This window comes from Pelodiscus sinensis, chromosome 24 (assembly GCF_052426305.1).
Source record: "Pelodiscus sinensis isolate ZL-2025 chromosome 24, ASM5242630v1, whole genome shotgun sequence".
Classification (NCBI taxonomy): domain Eukaryota; kingdom Metazoa; phylum Chordata; order Testudines; family Trionychidae; genus Pelodiscus; species Pelodiscus sinensis.
In genome coordinates, this window is record NC_143075.1 from 772,048 (window position 1) to 791,469 (window position 19,422).

At 56.9% G+C, this 19,422-nt stretch overlaps 1 protein-coding gene across 9 annotated transcripts in view; it reads right to left on the bottom strand.

Annotated features, from left to right (window-relative positions):
* Positions 1 to 19,422, bottom strand: part of CAMTA1 (calmodulin binding transcription activator 1) — a 982,645-nt gene that overhangs the window by 33,600 nt on the left and 929,623 nt on the right. For all 9 annotated transcript variants that reach the window (XM_089773035.1, XM_089773028.1, XM_089773030.1 and 6 more), the window contains 6 exons: positions 17,021 to 17,217; positions 15,307 to 15,385; positions 13,792 to 14,107; positions 12,654 to 13,165; positions 5,852 to 6,039; positions 448 to 694 (listed from right to left, as the gene is read on the bottom strand). In XM_089773035.1, the coding sequence (XP_089629161.1) occupies positions 448 to 694; positions 5,852 to 6,039; positions 12,654 to 13,165; positions 13,792 to 14,107; positions 15,307 to 15,385; positions 17,021 to 17,217 (1,539 nt within the window). The remainder of the gene's footprint in view (positions 1 to 447; positions 695 to 5,851; positions 6,040 to 12,653; positions 13,166 to 13,791; positions 14,108 to 15,306; positions 15,386 to 17,020; positions 17,218 to 19,422) is intronic.

The window sequence follows — 19,422 nt, forward strand, 5'->3', positions numbered from 1 at the left end:
AAAAAATATCAAGCCCACGTTTCATTCTGAATGGATTTGACCAGTGCTGGTGCCTATGCAGCCCACCACTGGCACCCCATGCCCGCCCCATGGGGGGAGTGGCTGCTCTGTGGAGGAGAAGGGGGCTGCTAACTCTCCTGGACTGAACGGCCTAGATGCCATTTGCTGCAGTGGCATCTGGTCTGTCCTGACTGGGAATGTTGGCAACCACGGAGCAGAGCAGGGAGGGAGACCAGAGCAGTAGGCGAGAGGTGCAAGTGATGTGAGCACAGGCCAAAGGATTCGGGTGGAGCTGCGGGTGGCCGTGCTGCTGGCCAGAGAGCGGCACTTTGAAGGGGAAACTCCCCCGTCTCTCCAGCTGCCGGTGGTGCCCAGCGCAGCTGCATATACCTTTGATTCTACTGCCACACCCCCAGGCAAAGCAGGTGGGATGCTCCTATGACTTACCTTGTACTTCCTGAACACTGTCTGGACGAGTTTGGCAGCTTCATAGAGTTCCCTTTGCTCATGGTCAGACAGAGTTAACTGTGCAAACTCATTCTCTACCCTTTCGCTGGTGGATGCACTCAGAAATTCTGACCAATCTGCTGCTGAAGGAAGGCTGGGTTTCTCAAAAGCGATCTCATTGATTGGTGAGCCTACGGGGCTCAAGCTGGTGTTTGAAGAAGGGGTCAGGGGTTCACTATACAGAGTTCTGAAACAAGAGGCACAACAGGGTCACAGAGAGCAGACCTGGCGTGGCGGGTACAACGTATTACACTGTTCTGGGCAAGGGGAAACCCATGTGGGGAGCTGCTTCTCCAAATGACAATGCACATCCCAAAGCCCCGTGACTCCCTGAACATGCACCTGCTGCAGCGGGCTGTGCAGGCTGAATGCTGGCCTTGCCATTCTCTTCCACCACCTGAGTATTTTTGCCCCCTCCTCTGTTACCTAACTCACGAGCAGGATGGTCTCACCTCCACCAGGAGAAGGCACAGAGCCAAGTTAATCACCAAGGTAACCACCGATTTCTCCCAAGAAGGGGGTTAGCCCACTGAGCACTGGCACGCCACGTATTTACAGGTCATTTCTGTTCTCTCTACTCAGTATTTTGTCATTAGAAAAAGGATTGCGTGAAAGTATTTTTTGAAACAAGCCATGAGGAAGCTGCTCTCCCCTCCCTAAGCAGAGCCAGAGTGGAGCCTGGGCCAATCTACTTTCTCTTCTTCCTCAGCTTTGGAACGGATGTGGCACCGTATTCGGGGAACTCACTGTCCCAAGTCTGTCTTGAGCGCTGATGTTTATTTGCCATGAGAAAAGCCAACTGCGTCCGCCCTTCCACTGCAGCAGGGCCACGACTAGAGCAGGGCGAGTGGGGCAGCTGCCCATGGTGCAAAGCTTGGGGGGAGAGAGGCAAAAATGCCCAAATAACCCAGGTAGGGAGTATGAACCTGCATGCCCGCCCTGGAGGGTAAAAGGTCTAGCTACAGCTCTGCCATGCAGCGTCTCCTGCCCAAACACAGAGGGCACCTCAGGACAAAATGAAAAACACCATTTGTCCAGGGCCACGCGTTCTAGGTTTTCCCGTCAAAGGGACTTGTGGCTCAGCCAGATACAAACGGCAGGTCTCAGAGGTGCTGAGCGTCTCGCACTGTAACTAGCCCTGTGGTCTCCCTGGGAGCTGAGCAGCTCCACAGCTATGCAAGTCAATGTCTCTGCTGTTCAGACAGGGACTGCGGCGTTCACATCAGGACCGAACCCCAGAACAGCACCCGTCTTAAACTTTTGGAATGATCCAGAGTTTCTGACTCTACTGGTGGGGAATGAGTTTCACAAGGGATGCCTCGTCTTCCATCTGCCATCTGCGTGCTGCTGGGGAGCCCTGTCTGCAGGCCCACCTACACTCTGCACCGCAGGCCAGTTTCAGACCTTCGTGTTCCTGCACGTAGTATCTGCAACGAAAGCAAGAATCCCAGCAGCCCCAGAGGGGAACGTCTCAGGACATAAGCTGGGGAAACAAACAGGCATGCAACTCTAATGGGATGGCCCGGGGTAGCAGAACGCTGCACCTGCCCCTTTCTGATGCAGCTGGTAAGAGCTAAGGGATTCATGTGGCCCTGCTCCCCCAATAAAAGTCTCCTCATAGCCTCTAACAAAAACAGAAAAATTCTCATGACACAGCTGAGTTCATCCTCAGCATTGAAGTGACGAGGGAAGAAACTATCTGCAAAATCAGTGTGTGGGATGAATATTGCTAATCAGCAGAACCTAACAATCGCGGCTGATCAGACCTGGGGGATTCACCGAGTGAATCCATCGCTCAGCACTCACCTTGTCACTAACCCCTCCCTCCTACTTCGGCATTTGGCTTCCGCCTTTGGGAGCGGTGCTGAGGTTTATCTTCGGAGCCATTCTTTGGGGGAGTGGAGTGCTGCCTCTTTTACCTGGGGTATGTCAGCCAAGGGGGCTTTCCAAATACTTCTCATCTATCTGTTGCCCTCTCTGCTCCAGAGCCCTTTTCCTGATCTTTCACCTAGGAACCGTGGACAGAGCCCCATGGGCAACGGGCTGTAACTGTTGGACAACACAGCTGGATGCAGGTCCGTGTGTGATTTGTGGGGAAACAGCAACAGAGCAGGATGCCAGCGCGACACTAACTGAGCCCACATTCGAAATCCACCAGGGTATGTCTACACTACCCTTCTAGTTCGAACTGGGAGGGTAATGTAGGCATACCGCACTTGCAAATGAAGCCCGGGATTTGAATTTCCCGGGCTTCATTTGCATAAGCGGGGAGCCGCCATTTTTAAATCCCCGCTGCTTCGAACCCCGTGCAGCGCGGCTACACGGGGCTCGAACTAGGTAGTTCGGACTAGGGTCCTACTCCGAACTACCGTTACTCCTCGTGAAACGAGGTGTACCGGTAGTTCGGAATAGGCACCCTAGTCCGAACTACCTAGTTCGTGCCCCGTGTAGCCGCGCTGCACGGGGTTCGAAGCAGCGGGGATTTAAAAAAGGCGGCTCCCCGCTTATGCAAATGAAGCCCGGGAAATTCAAATCCCGGGCTTCATTTGCAAGTGCGGTATGCCTACATTACCCCGCTAGTTCGAACTAGAAGGGTAGTGTAGATATACCCCCAATGCTTGAACAGAGAGAAAGACTGGACTGGAGAGGACATCCCAGGCACTAGGACGGACACGCCCTGGCTTTCAGTTGGACTGCCCCAAGAACCCAAACAAGACCCACTACTGCCGACTTTCAACTACGGTGGGCCCTCTGATTTAGAGTGTGTAACCCTGAAACATTCGTAACTGAGCAAAACGTCATGCTTGTTTCTTTCAGACGTTCACAAATGAACACCGACATGCTACAGCCTTGAACTGTACTATGCAGACGAAAAATGCTGCTTTCCCTTGATTTTAAAAATTGCTTATGTTTAACACAGCACGCTGTTCTCTTGCCTCTGCTGCTGCCTGACAGTGTATTCATGGTTCCAAAGGAGGAGTGTGGCTGACTGATTAGCTTAGCTCCCGTGTTCATAACTCAGGTTCCACTGCGCTACAGGGTGAGCCTCTGCTCCCAGTGCACTTGCAACCTTTCCTCTTTCCCGTCAGCCCAACGACAAATGTTCCCTTAGCCATGTGCCGGCTGACGGGAGCGGGGAAGAGAACTGCCCAGGGGCCTGGGCGATTTACAAGAGCCACTGCTGGCAGTGCAACAAGGCTAAGCAACTTCCTACCCACCTCGCTCTGACCACTCCCAGAAACGGCTGCACAGTCCCTGAGGGCCTGGGGAAGGGGGTTTTCTGTGTGTGCTGCCCCACCCCCAGCGCTAGCTGCACAGCTCCCATTGGCTGGGAACTGTGGCCAATAGGAGCTGTGAGGGTGGCACCAGCGGGCAGCAGCGCGTAGAGATGCCCTAGTCCACTGCCTAGAAGCCACTGACAAAAGGGATGAGCCGGTCACTTTTGGAAGTCCCCCTGAAGTAAGCGCCAACCCCCTGCCCCAGCCAAAAGCTTGCACCCGAACTCCCTCCCAGGGCCCGCCCCTCTCCCCCCGCCCGCACCCGAACTCCCTCCCAGGGCCCGCCCCTCTCCCCCCGCCCGCACCCGAACTCCCTCCCAGGGCCCGCCCCTCTCCCCCCGCCCGCACCCGCCCGCCCCTCTCCCCCCGCCCGCACCCAAACTCCCTCCCAGGGCCCGCCCCTCTCCCCCCGCCCGCACCCGAACTCCCTCCCAGGGCCCGCCCCTCTCCCCCCGCCCGCACCCGAACTCCCTCCCAGGGCCCGCCCCTCTCCCCCCGCCCGCACCCGAACTCCCTCCCAGGGCCCGCCCCTCTCCCCCCGCCCGCACCCGAACTCCCTCCCAGGGCCCGCCCCTCTCCCCCCGCCCGCACCCGAACTCCCTCCCAGGGCCCGCCCCTCTCCCCCCCCCCCCGCCTGCACTCGAACTCCCTCCCAGGGCCCGCCCCTCTCCCCCCGCCCGCACCCGAACTCCCTCCCAGGACCCGCCCCTCTCCCCCCCCCGCCTGCACTCGAACTCCCTCCCAGGGCCCGCCCCTCTCCCCCCGCCTGCACCCGAACTCCCTCCCAGGACCCGCCCCTCTCCCCCCGCCTGCACCCGAACTCCCTCCCAGGACCCGCCCCTCTCCCCCCCCCCGCCTGCACTCGAACTCCCTCCCAGGGCCCGCCCCTCTCCCCCCCCCCTGCACCCGAACTCCCTCCCCCCCGCCCGCCTGCCCGCCCCTCCCCCCCCCCCCGCCTGCACTCGAACTCCCTCCCAGGGCCCGCCCCTCTCCCCCCGCCCGCACCCGAACTCCCTCCCAGGGCCCGCCCCTCTCCCCCCGCCTCCCCCCCCCCCCGCCTGCACTCGAACTCCCTCCCAGGGCCCGCCCCTCTCCCCCCGCCCGCACCCGAACTCCCTCCCAGGGCCCGCCCCTCTCCCCCCGCCTGCACCCGAACTCCCTCCCAGGGCCCGCCCCTCTCCCCCCCCCGCCTCCCCCCGCCTGCACCCGAACTCCCTCCCAGGGCCCGCCCCTCTCCCCCCCCCCCGCCTGCACTCGAACTCCCTCCCAGGGCCCGCCCCTCCCCCCCCCCCCCGCCTGCACTCGAACTCCCTCCCAGGGCCCGCCTCTCTCCCCCCGCCCGCACCCGAACTCCCTCCCAGGGCCCGCCCCTCTCCCCCCGCCCGCACCCGAACTCCCTCCCAGGGCCCGCCCCTCTCCCCCCCCCCCGCCTGCACTCGAACTCCCTCCCAGGGTCTGCCCTACACATCGCTCCCCATACTCGTGCCTGGTGAAAGGGAGTGAGGGTAGAGGAGAGTGAGTGATGGAGGGGGCAGGGCCTCCAGGAAGGGTCTGGTTTGCAGGATTAGATAGCTAGCAGCCTTGCTGGGCGGCAAGCAGCCGGGCACGGCACCAGTGTCAGGCAGACCAGGTCGTCACCCGGGGGCCTAGAATCGCTCTCAGCGGGCCTGTGGGACCCTGCAAGACCGAGCTGCGGAAGCACTTCCAGGGGCTGCCTCAGGCACGTGTGCCAGGCACGACTGGCACTGTGCAGAGCACCCCCAGCCATCGCGAAGGCCGGGGCACTCCGACGGCCGACGGCCTCCGAAAGAATCCCTTGGTCTGAAGGGGTCTGTTTTGTGGCAGGGTTAGCGCTGTCCTGCCATTACAGCGGTACCCAGCAAGGGGATGCATGAAGGGTTGCCCGAGGCTGGCATGTGCAAGACCAAGTGCGTGGGTCCTAGAACTACCTGCATGAAACCCAATTCAGAAGTCAAACCAAAGAGCCAAGAACAGCTCCCCCCAACTATCCGACCCGCAAATCGGCGGGGACACGCCCAACCTGCCCTGCGGCTCGTGTCTCTGACCTGATCTGCGCAGCACTTGGTATGTGATCGACATCCGCAAGGTAACTGGCCAGCCAGCTCATGGTGGTGCTCATGGCAGCACTGTCCGTCCTCTCCACCAGCGGGGACTCCATCGGCACAAAGTTCTCCCGCTTGATCCGGTCTGGCGTAGCTTCGATGATGTGCTCAGCAAGAGTCATCATGTTCACCTGGGGGCAGACAGGAGCAGCATTTGCCATGGCCCTTGTGGTGAAACGGGTCCCGCGGGATGAACACCTGTCCAAGTGAGGCTCACTAACCGGACGGGATCCGGAAGCCGTGTCTACACTGGAGTGCTTACAGCAGGGCAGCTCTGCTGTTGCGAGACGCCCCCACGTAGGTGCTGTATGCAGATGGGGAAAGCTCTCCCCTTGACACATTACTCACCCCCGAGCAGCGGTACCCGTTTTGGGGAAAAGCTGTCCCACCGATGGAGCGCTGTCCACACCCGTGCTTAGATCAGCGTAACGTACCATGCTCAGGGAGTGGCTTATTCACCCCGAGTGACACGCGGTACACTGCCGTAAGTGGGCGCGTAGACACAGCCTTCCACTGAGGTCTGGTTTTTCCAGATCCAAAGGGCAGTGCTGGATGGCTGGGAGGGGACTGTGCATAACTTGTGATCATTAGGAAAGAGACCGAACGATCCCTGGGGACAGCAACAAGGAGGGGTCGAAATCTAACAAGCATGGATTTCCCGTTACGGTTCTAGAGCACGTCCCAGCCTGAGGCGAGACAGGAGACAGCACAAAATCCTTGTTCAGCTGCCTGATGCCGAGTTCCGTGCCTAGAACACCCTGCGTTCCCGTGACGGTGGGAGAGAACACAAGGGTAGGGTTTGTGCCACGGTACCTCCAACCACATTCCAATTGACTTCCAAGACTGGTGGATGCCTCCTCTGCATTTCCCCCCTTACGTCTCCCTTTTAAAATTTAGAAATAAATATGCCCGGTCTGTAGTCCCCTGTCCCTGTTGCTAGGCCCTACCCGTCCCGCATAGCGCCTGTCTCTGGTATTGCAGGGCTGCCAAGCATCAGGTGATGGAAACAAAAAGCCCCATGACCCAGCACTGGATATTGCATTGGGGGGCACAAGCATGATACCTCTAGTCCTGTGACTTGGGCTTGGACAGCACTAGAGCAGCGCAGCTGTCACTCAGTGGAAATGCTCCAATGGGGACAGAAGAGCTTCTCTGGCTGCTCCACCTCTCAGAAGACAATAGTTGTGTCTGTGGGAGAAGCTCTCATACGAACAGCCAGACAGGGTCAGACCAAGGGTCCGTCCAGCCCAGCGTCCTGTCGGCCGACTGTGGCCAGCGCCAGGTGCCCCAGAGGGAGTGAACAGAACAGGGAATCTTCAAGCAATCCCTATCCGGTCAGGCATTCCCAGCCTCTGACAGACTAATAGCCATTGATGGGCCTGACCTCCATGAATCTATTGAGCTCTTTTTTGAACCCTGTTAAAGTCCTAACCATCACAGCATCCTCTGGCGAGGAGTTCCACAGGTGGGCCATGCACTGTGTGAAGAAAAACTTCCTTTTGTTTGTTTTAAATCTGCTACCTATTCATTTCATTTGATGACCCCTAGTTCTTAAGTGATGGGTACAAGTAAATAACTTTTCCTTATTCCCTTTTTCCACAACAGACATGATTTTATAGACCTCTATCATATCCCCCCTTAGTCTCCTCTTTTCCAAAGTCTCAGTCTTTTTAATCTCTCTTCATAAGGGACCTGTTTCAAACCCCTAATAATTTTTGTTGCCCTTTTCTGAACCTTTTCCAATGCCAATATATCGTTTTTGAGACGAGATGCCCACATCTGTGTGCAGTATTCAAGATGTGGGCGTTCCATGGTTTTATATAAAGGTAATAAGATGTTCTCTGTCTTATTCTCTATCCCTTTTTTAATCATTCCTAATATTGTTTACTTTTTTGCCTGCCGCTGCACACTGAGTGGATGTTTTCTGAGAACTATCCACAATGACTCCAAGATCTCTCTAGAGTGGTTGTAGCTCAATTAGTCCCCATCATATTGTGCGGATAGTTGGGATTATGTTTTCCAATGTGCTTTACTTTACCATTTATCAACAGGAAATTGCATTTGCCATTTTGTTGCCCAATCACTTAGTTTGGGGAGCTCTTTTTGAAGCTCTTCACGGTCTGCTTTGGCCTTAACTAAATGTTGTCTACACATGGGGGTAGGTCAGTATAACTACATCACTCTGGTGTAGATTTGTCACTTCCTTGAGCAAGGTATTTATACCAATGAGGGTCTGTAGGACAAGCCTGGCCTGAACTCTAAGGGTGTTATTCTCCCACTAACTGGCAATTTTCCAGACCTTTCACATGTAAACATGTAAAGAAACAGCTCTATTGTGCAGCAGTGTATTCTGCTATGCTTTTGCCACTAGACAGACCACTAGAAAATCCACTGCTTTGTGGAACAATGACTTGTGCCACTCTCACCACAAGCTTCAAACTTCAATGGTAAAGGGTAACAGCAAAGTGCAAAAATCCAAGCCCACCGGTAACTGTGTAGGAGAAAAGGTGGGAGCATGATCCACCGAGACATCAAGTGTACAAGCGCTTCTCAAACCCACTGTGCCGGGAGACCTGGTCCACGGCTGCATGACATATCTGTGTCAGGAGATTTTCTATTATTCCTTCACTGCATGGCTGAGGATTATTCTAAGCAGCTCCAATAGTTCCACACGGAATATTACAAGGATTCAGAATGTGCACCACATATAACAAATGAGCAGCAGAGGGCACGAGCGGATATACACGTCTATGGAGATGTTTCAGAGGTTTCTATCTAAGTCTTTGTTGAATTATGCACATACAGAATCAAGAACGTTTGCAGAAACCCTCCCTTGTATCTATCGTTAATTGCTAGTGTTCCACCTAGGTTCCTGCCCCGCTAGTGATGGGAAGAGATACCTGCTGGGGGAACAGCAACAATTCCACACAACAGAGGTTTGGTGAAAGACAGGTGCCAGGGCCAGTTTATCAGTGCTAGCAGGCAGGTCAGGGACAATTACTAATATTTTAACCAATAATTAAACGCAGGAAGGTCTCTTTAAAAGACAGTCGCAATGCCTCCCGCTCACCCGGGCCACGGAGCCGCTAGGCAGAACACTTCACATCAGATCGGAATAACGTCACCAGTGAGACAGATTAAACAAACAGCGCAGGACCCCGCAGCTCTTCTGCTTCACAGCAGGAGCCTTACACATTTGCTCTCAAGTGACAAGTCGTTCTATGGCACACACTGCTCCACACCCTGCCCACCGTGCGAGGCGCACTGCAATCAGGCCGTGTGAGTTCATGGCCAATACCTGCTGACACGAGCTGGGGGCGGCTCCTAAGGTTCAACCCAGACATGTCGGAGGTTGTGCTAGAAGAAATGGCAACGAGCTGACGAGGTCTGCTGGAGAAGTGCACCTGCTAGTTGTTAATACGCTTTAGCACATGGGGATCTTCTTGGATCTCTGCTTACACGACCCTGTCCCGAGCACTGGACTCTCTCTGGTCACTGTCCCTTTCTTCCTCGGAGGTCCCAGAAGACGTCATTAGTTAATGCTCATCTGCTCCAAAACCTTAGGCCAGCACTTCCGGGGTTTTAATTCCTCTGCCACCTTCCAGCGAAAGGCCATAAGCCCCAGGGCCACGGGCATGCCAACACCCTGACTTCTAAAGGTGCAGAGACCCCGCAGCTCCCATTGACTACAGGGCAGGGGAACTCACTGCTCGGCTGTCACCCACCCACCGGCCACAGCAGGGTGCGGATCGGCCTGTGCTGAGAACTCCAGCTGCGGCCAGAGCTGAATTCAAGACTCAAAGCCTGTGCCTGGTGCGAAAGGGGGTGACAAGGAAAGACTCTGCGAGCCGGAAACACGAACGTCACTGGCAGAGCAGCCTGCAGAGACCAGGCCACCTGGGAAGTCCAAAGCCAGAAGCAGGAATGCGTCTGTGGCAAACGCCAGGCAGCTGTGCCCCTGCTTTGCAGGGTTTGCTCCCCTTGGGGCCCGGGGATGCAGGGCAGACTCTCCAGAGGGAGGGGGGTTATTTCATCCTCTCCAGCGATTCAGACTCCCCCCTCCCACCTTTCATTTTGCTGGATATTCTCTCCCCTACTCCAACTTGCACATTCCACTTTCCAAGACCCTATCCCCAGTCTCTCCCATTTCCTCCAGTCCAGCCCCCTTCAGCTAGTGGCTTCAGCCGCCGCTTCTCCTGGCCATTGTGGCTGCTCCTTGCTGCCATGCTTCTCCGTGGGTGTGCAGGGCTGGCAGGCTGCACACGGGAACTCAAAGGGGTCAGCAGCCAGGCTGAACAGGGAGCTCAGAATGCCAGCTGCAAGAGCAGAACAGCAACAAAACTGCCTGCATCTGTAGCTCGTGGAACCGTAGGGCTGGAAGGGCCTTGAGGTCGGCTGCACTTACAGCAGGACAGAAAGCCTAGGCCCGAGAGCCTCAAACTGTGGTGTGTGGACCCAGTCGGGTGATCCGGATCGTTCCCTCCAAGGTGCACCCCTCAATGGCCACGAGAGAATGAGCCACATCTGCAAGCCACTGATCTGGTGCCTGGGCCCTCCCCTGGAAGGGGAGGCGGTGGCCTCGGGGAGAATAGGGGGCAGTGGGGTGAGAAGAGGGGGAATTTGGGATGTGCAGGGCTGTGGTGACCAGAGAAAGGGGTGACCCTCCCCAGTTCCAAGGGAGAGACGGCCCTTCTTCCCAGCCCCAGCTCAGCAGCTGCTATAGTGGGGGAAGAGGTGCTGACTGATACTAAAATGCGAGTAGAACCCAAAAGGGTTAATTACTATGGGTTTTATTCAGCGCTTCTCTTCCAAGTGTTTTACTGCAGTTAGCTAAGGGCACAAACAACCGGTGGGAAGATCGTTACGTGGTCGGCTGAGACTCTCAGCAATTTTCAAGTGGTCCATGAAAAAAAACAGTTTGAGACCCACTGGTTTAGCCTGGAGGGGTTAGCTAGTGGGCAACAGAACAGTCCCCTGGGCTGTTAGCTGGTGGGTAGAACAGTCAGCTGACCTGTGAGTCTCTGCGGTCCCACGGCTGTACGACAGCCCCCGGGGGGGGAGGGCAGCAGCCAGCGTGCTGCAGCGGACTCTCTAGGAGAGGCAGCAGCGGGGTGCCAGGCGGGAGACGCTCCGCGAGGGAAGCCAATTTAAAAAGACCAGTTCTCCTCACGGACCAGCCACCTGCGGTCCCTGTCTGCAGGGGGCCTGAGCTCCTCACAGACCGAGGCAGCGGGGGGAGGAGGCGGCACCATGGAGCTGGTGCGGGGGGAACCGGCTTTTTGGTAACGCTGCCAGTGTTGACTCATTTAGCTCGCGGCCCACTATGACCCTTCAATCCCTCCCTGCAGCGCTCCTCCCTAGGCAGCCACTGCATCCCCAGGGATGAGCGCCGCGGGGAGGGGCGCCACGGCGACCGAGGGAGGAGCGCCGCGGGGAGGGGCGCCACGGCGACCGAGGGAGGAGCACCGCGGGGAGGGGCGCCACGGCGACCGAGGGAGGAGCACCGCGGGGAGGGGCGCCACGGCGACCGAGGGAGGAGCGCTCTGCTTCAGAATCTCTGCAGGAGCCTCCGCTGCAGCCCTGCCATCTGCTGAGTATAGCTTAGGGAGGGCAAACTCCAGCCTACAGGCCACAGCCAGCCACTCAGACCCTTTAGTCTTAATTTTATAATGGAGATCACCTGTCTCCTAGAACTGGAAGGGCCCTTGAGGTCATCGAGTCCAGTCCCCTGCCTTCACAGCAGGACCAGGTACCATCCCTGACAAATTTTTGCCCCAGATCCCTAAACGGCCTCCACAAGGATTGAACTCACAACCCTGGGTTTAGCAGGCCAATGCTCAAAGCACTGAGCGATCCCTCCCTACCAGCCGGAGCCTTGCTCTGTTGTGCACGTGGCTCCCAGAAGCAGCAGCATGTCCCTCCGCCCCTACCCCACTGCCACCTCTGCAGTGCCGGCGGTGGGGGGCCGCAGCCAGCGGTGGATGGGAGCGTGCAGAGCTGCCTTGCCTGTGCTTCTGTGCAGGAACCAGGGGGGATGCTGCTGCTTCTGGGCACTGCTTGAGGTAAGCACTGCCCAGAACCGGTCCCCAGAGCCCCAGTCCTGACCCCCCTTTCCACCAAATCCTTTGACCCCAGCCTAGAGCCTGACCCCACCCAGGGCTCCCTCTCACCTGTTACGTCCATGTGCGGAATGACTCGTCCTGTGCTCCAGCATCGAGGGGCGTGGGACAAAACCCCTCCCAAAATGCATTCTGCCAGTGGCTGGTATGGGGGCTCGGGGCTCGGCCTGGGGAAGAGGAGCTCAGGGCTTTGCCTTCTCCTCTGGACCACGCACTTGCTGCCCACTGCACTGAGCCACCACTTCCTGGGAGCGCCTGATGGGGGTGCTGAGCAGCTCTCAGCCGAGCTTGGGGTGGAGATCAGACCTTTCGAGGGGGCAGGGACCATCCTCCCCTCTCGGCCACCTTCTGCGTAGAAGACGGCTCGGCACCGGCCACATCCTCTGCTCTGGGTCCAGTCATTTCAAGAGGGAAGGTTCCACGGGTGCAGACTGTCCACCCCCGGCAGCCAGCAGGACGGAGAGGACCCCGCGGACGGTGCGAGAGGAACGCGCACTGTTTGCACGAACCATGGCAAGGGTGCTGCATTGCAAGACACCGTCCCTGGCCGGTCTGATGGGGCTCCCACAACCCACAGCCCAGGCGGGTGCGGTCACAGGGGTGTATTTGCCCTCGTGTGTGTTTACCTGCAAGTCGTCCATGTGCTGTAAGCAGTCTTCATTCTCCACGCTGTCCCTGTAGGACAGCAGCTCCCCATCCACTAGCTCCCTGTCAGCCATCATCAGCACGTTCATCTGCTCCCGCTGGCGCAACCGGTGGCCTCCGGGGTCCTTCCCCTTCGGGCTTCCGGTCACCTGCACTGCAGACACGCCGATATAAATGTCTTTTGGGCTCCACTTGATTCCGGCCTGGCCTCCAGAGCCCCGGTACCCAGCAACTTCTGGGATGTGCTGGGAGAGCTCCCTGCCATAGTCCCGCATCCCTTCACTGGGGCTGATTGTCTCAGGGACGGGTTGCTTGGAACTGGAGCTCTGCTTCCTGACACTTGGCTCTTCCAGGCTCAGCGCTGTGGAGAGCAGCTTCTCCTGCCGGGCCTGGAAATACTCAGGGTTCAGTTTATGCTTTTTGGGTGCGGGGTAATCCTTCGGACTCTCGCTGCTGTAGTAGCTGGAGGGCTCGGACCTTGGTCGCCGTAACTCTGGAAGCAAACACACATCGGTCAGACTGAACAGCTGACCCGTAGCTACTGCTCAAAGTGCCCGTCACCCTGGGTGCTGCCCTCCCTCCCAGGGTGCACCTCGCAGTCCAGAGTGTGCCTGGGCGAATGCAGCAGGAGTGACCGGTCTCCTGGCACGATGCTCAGCTGAACCACTCCACCACAAGGTTCATGCTTTGCAGATGGCCAGGATTTCTGGACCTTTTCACACCCTTTTCCACTTGCCAATGCTCCTGCAACTAGAGGGAACGCTGTAGAGAGAGAGCGGGGAGCATAGAAACAAGGCGGAGATGCACAGCTTCACTAAGCATCCTGGCCGCTAGCCCCTGGCCCCTGCCTGCTGCAGACCAGGGCGAGCGTGCCTACCCTGCAGCTGGGCGGTGAGGGTCAAGCATGAGCCAACTCACACGAGCTCTGGTTTAGTTTCATGCTGACCACCACAGCATGGGCAGCAGCTTGGGCTCAGAGCCAGGAGACTGGCCAGGCATGGGCGGCTAGCTGCAGCGGCTGCCTGTTCGGTGTGCTAGCCCTGCCTGAGCTAGACGAGTCTGTTTGCCACCCCGGGAATCGCACCTGCGGGCCGCATGTCTGGGCTTTGTTGTTTGTACCTGTATTTGAACCGGACAGAACAGTGACCCCCTTCTGAGGCTCTTGAGAAGTAATGATTTCGCTGTGCCACTGGGTAACCCAGCTCTCTGTGTTGGACTCCCCACTGGAAGGGCAGTGGATTCTGGGATTTTGCCCAAGCTGAACTTGCTCATCTCGCTGTAGCTGCTCCAGACACTCTGCCAACTTCACGTGACCTCGAGACCGGGCAATAGCTAGTGGCAGTCTCCCAAGAGAATCGGGAATAGAGATGGCTCGGCGGTCCCACTTATACAGTACAATGGCTGCGTCCATGTGGCCCAGTGCACACGCCCACATCTGGAAGAGAAAAAGGAGAATTGGCTAACTCGGGACTCCTCTGTAGGCTCTTCCCTCTCTGGCACGGGCAGTGGATTCCTCTCAGATCACTGACAACTGGCAAAGACCCGCACCCCAAGGGCCAGCTTCGTAGTGTCACATCTGCCCTTGCGGGGCTAACCCTAGGTCACGATGGAGGCCAGACGAACCCTATTCTCTACTTCCTAGGAGCAAGTTTTTGCCTGTCCATCGACAATCAATTAAGGTGACATTTGCTTGGTGCGCAGTAAGTGAAACTCTCCTCTGGGCACCAATGTTAAGGATGCAACAGAGGCAAACGAGCTCAACTGCACACAAGAGAATTACAGACAGATGAGCTGCAAAACTGAAGACAGGCCAGGGCAAAACGTAGGGACCCTACATTTCACACCAGCTCACTGGATACCAGCCTAGTGGCCACACGGGGAGACAGCAGCCAGGCCAGGCTTGCTTGGATCTCTGCCCACAAAAGGGAAGCCAAGGAAGAAGGGTCAGTCAGAAGCAAGCTGCAAGGCAGGCTCATGAACAGCTGGGCTGAGTTTGAGCTGACACCCATCACCTGAAGAAGAGCTCTGCATTCATTCAAAAGGTGAGGCAGAAGCAACAGAAGTTGATCCCATTCAAGCTATGGCCTCCCCCTCCTTGCCAGCCCTACGGGTGTCTCACTCCGACTCCGCTGAGGGACATGCTCCTCTGAAAGTTACTGCCTGGCCTTGGGAATTTCTTTGGATTTCAACCTAGTCTTGGGGCCATGCCGATTGGATTTTCTAGTTCTCCAGAAAAGTAACTGCGCCTTCCTGGCTTTGACACAGCAGGGCAGCTGAGATCTCCACAGAGAGGAAACAGGAACAGACCCACTAGCTAGGAAAGACATAAGGGTTTCCCCCCTTGAGGCTCTACAGGAGAGATTCTTGGCAAAACAAGGGGCCCAAAAACCAGACAACCCACCCACACTCCCCCAAACATTGGGGCAACTATTTTGGTTTCTCAGAGCAAAACTCTAAGAGCTGCTGAAACGAGGCTGCTATTGATACAGCTCAGCAGCAGGCAAGGGACCGCCTCTCCGTCTGACTGCAAAGGTCAGGAGGACGGGGACGGAACTCACCCTCCACGCCCGCCGGGGGTCGCTTTACCGTCCCTGCAGACTGAGGCTGGCCCAGACTGAATGTTCTGCTACTTACCAGTGGAGTACAGGAGAAGTGATCCACGTTCAAAGGGTCAACTTCTAGCTCCAAATCAATGCTGTCGGCGTGCTTGGTGCTGCCCAGGAAAGAGAGCAGGCGTGAGGCTCTGTAGCTCAGTGAAGATCCTTACACAAAGCCATGCCCTACACCCCAAGGCTCGGCCACCGAAGGAAGCACTGGAGGCTCTTGCAGCAGCTGGTGGCCTGGGCTTTGTGCCACTTCTCACCCGCTCATGAGAAAGGACAGCCTGGGTTAGGGAGGAGGAGGGTCTGATGGGCAGGGTACTGGACTGGGACGAAGACACGGGCTGTATTCCAAGCTCAATTAAATCCCCTGGGTGACCCAAGACAACTCACTTGATCCACCTCAAGCCTCTACTCTCCACCTGGGAAAAATGGGCATAATGCTCTCGTTTCCCAGATGTGCGACCTGTAACTCCCTGACTGTTTCTGCAGCGTTCAGATACTGCTGTGCCGAGGGCCAGGAGGGAGCTAGACAAAAGAACTCCATCTGCCTCGCAGATGGGGCCCGTTCGCCCTGTCCTCTCTGGGGACAAACGCTAGGCTGCTCCTCTGCGCAGCATGCACACCCCTGCCGGATGCCTGCAAAGAACGGAGGCGAAATTAAGTGAAACACCTAACAGTACACAGGGGAAAGGGAACGAGCGGCTCCAGAACACACGGGGGGAGGGGGGGGGGGGGAATCTAGAGGTCTGATTGGGATCCCCAGTACATCAGGCTTCGATCATCTTCGGCTTATGAAATGGAGACGGAGACAGGCTAGCAACGAAGACATCAGACATATGCCACTAACGTCGTGAGAACCCAGATCTTCCACTTCCCAGGGGAGCGCTGTGCTAGCGCAGGCCAGGCCATACACGCCAACCCAGGCACGGCCCTGGAAAACCACAAGGGGATGGTTTTATCCCCTAAGCTCAGAGTGGCAGATGGGGATTTGTCCATGGAAGGGTGAACTCCATCTTGTTTTGTGAATGCCATTTTGTTCCGGGGGCCCACTTCGTTGTAATTGGGGATTGGAGCATCCATATTGTAGCAGGGGCTTGATGCCTAGTTAAACAATGTCGATGAAACGGACACAGAGCTACACAGGGTCATAAACTGGTGGTCTCTCAAAGGCGGGATTCTCTAAACCTGGACATGTGACCACAGGGGTAGAGGTACATTGAAGGGAGAACGTGAGGGGAGTCATTGATCACCACACAGCAGAAGAAAGGGCTGGAGAACTAGAAAAGAGAGGACTCTGTAAACTTCCCAATGCTTTCTGAGTCAAGTTTCTCTCATTGAAAACCCCTTTCCTAAGACTGTGATCCTCACTTGCCTGTTGAGTTCTCCCCGAATGGATAAATCAAGAGGCTCAGAGCATCCACAGCAAGGTAGGTCTCAGAGAATGGATCAAGACAATTGTGTGGCTTGAAGGGCTGGAGTACTGGTTCTGGTTGGAAGGCAGGATCCTGAGAGCCCCGGTACCAGGAACGACGACCATTCAACTCCCCACACCCAGGGGTCTTAGAAGCCTATGGGATCCAGAGGTTGGATCCACCCACACGAAGAGGGCCTGGGGCAGGTTGCAAGCAGCAGCATCCTCTGCAAAGTGCAAGAGACAGCCAGGAACTCAAAGCTAACCAGAGCTTCTACCTGCTTCCCACAGCTCTGACAATGAGGAGTCAAGAGTCTGAAGCCCTGGGTCTTACCGCCATTTGATGAGGGTCTGGATCAGCGTTGCATAGCCCTGGGCAGCAGCAAGGTGCAGCAAGGTCATTCCTCGGAAAGTCTTCGAGTGGATCAGGTGTTTGGACTTTGTCCAACAGGCGCGACTCATCATCTTCTCGCACACCACCACCACGCGGCTCTCGAAGCAGCTGCCCAGCGCCGCGGTCCCCGACACACACTGTAAGCAACACGCACGGCTCAGACACTGGCGGGGAGGGCGGGGAGGACGGGCAGCGCCTTCGGCCCCGGCACTCACTGCTTTTAGAAGGGTTAGCCACAGGGGAGCTAGCAGGGCGTGACGGCGACATGAGGAACAAGACAAAAGCGGGCAGGCTCCCTGGTTTCTCTGCACTCAACTCCACTTACCGGCAACTCCGTGGGGAAGCGCCCACGTTAGGGAGGCCATTGCAACTGGCACCCAGGGTACTTCTCAGGGACTACCTGAGCCCAGGAGATACTGAGCACTCCGCGCCCGCCAGAGCCTCCCAGAACCAGGCTTGGAAAGAGCAGCAGCTCTTGAGCTCAAGAGCCATGAGCCACGGCTGTCAAGAGCTGTGCAGAAAGATTCTGGGGGAGCAGAAGTGCCGGTGTTCTGGCATGCCTGTGGGTAAAGGGCACTTCAGTCACTTACCCTGCCCCTAAGAATGAAATCCCAAAAAAGGCCCTTGCTGGAGGACGCTGCGCGCTCCTGCCCACAGCAACCCTGTAGCAGCGCCCTCTGGGCGCGGGCTGAGCAGCGAGAGCCCAGCTCCTGCAGGTTCAGTTCAAGGTTGCGAGTTGCTTCTTCACTGCTGCCCCAGGCACCGTGATCGCTGCTCACTGGGAGCTCCCAAGCCAGCCGACGTCTTTGACTTTCTCAGCGATCGTCAGGCCCTTAGCTATGCAGGTAGCACCAGCCAGCCCCTTTCCCGGCAGGAATGTGCCTCCAGACAGCAGCTGACTGGCTCAGCGCTCTCCAGCCAGACACTGAGGTGGAGCTGCCCCGCCCTAGACGCTCACCGACTGCATCTGTCCCAGCTCCTTCCCCACCCTCAGGTACGGCTCAGAGACTCCAGTGCCCCTGTACGCACTGGCTAACCTTCCTGTCTCCAGCAGCCTTCCAGCTCCGGGAGGGGGAGGGGAAACCAGCAGACTGGAAGCACTCAAAGTGCCGGGAGGAGCAGGGAAGTGCAGGGCTCCACGCATGAGGGGGCTTTGGGGAAGGGGGACAAGCGGGGGATGCATGGGATGCTGTGACCCAATTACTAACCATGGCTGCCCATCGCTGCTCTCGAGCAACGGTCGAATGCCCCTCTGGTACGTCTTTGGTTGCATTAAGTTCCCCAACAGCTGCACGTGCTGCGAGCTCACAGCCTTCCCTCCCTCGCCGAACCAGGCGGGTGGTTTGTGCCACTGAAGAGCAGCCCCAAGGTGGCTGCATTCCCGGGGGTGTCCTAATCGCCACTGACGGTTTGTAGACCAGGACTTGTCTGTGTAAACTGCTTTGGACCTCGGGACCTATGGGTGCTTCTGACTGCCAAGCACATTTAAACCATGTCCAGTCTAAAACGTTAACGAGCTGGGACCCAGAGGGAACCGCCTGCTCCAAGCCTAGACTCTCCCGATCAGGGCAACGCTTGCTTTAGAACTTGCGCCCAAGCGCCTACGCACTGCAGCAGCACTTCTGACCTGCCAACCTGGGCGCGCAGGGCCAGCTTTAATACAACCGTCTGGCTTTGCTGCTCTGCTGCAGCCCGAGCACACACCATGTGCTTCCCTCCTTAAGGCAGCCTGCTCTGAAAGACAGAGAGGCCCCTTCTAGACGCGCCAGAGTGAACTCAAGGGGCTAAGAGAGTTCCTCTAGGTGGCCTGGTGTTCCATTGTGCAGCTATTTAGCTACAGACCCTTTAAAACAAGTATTGACGTAATTTCCTACTTAAGAGATTTTTCAGATGAGAATGATTGAAATCAACACCCTCCTATGCCAGCAATTGGGAAGGGACTAAAATTAACCCGAAATGCTGCTTCAGAGCAACAGATGACCTATAGGGAAACGCACATTTGAACCAAAACACGGGGAACCAGAATAAAAGTCTCATGAGAAATAGTGAACCCCACAAAGAGTATTTCAGTTAAACATCTCGGCTTCCCGGTCATTCCGCGATCCCAAAGCATGGCCTCCCCACGGGCCAATCAGCTAGTCAGGATCGTGGATCCCAGATACACCACCTCCCACAGCTGATAGATCTGTTCTCATCAACATTCAAACTTAGCCTGGTTCAGCCTTTAGCGGACACGGAGCTCAGCAAGCCCGTTCTAAGTCCCCTGGAGCGCTGGTTGTTTACGGGGGCCCACTGGGCCCAAGACTCAACTGATTTTGTGGGACAACAAATGAAAAAGAGCA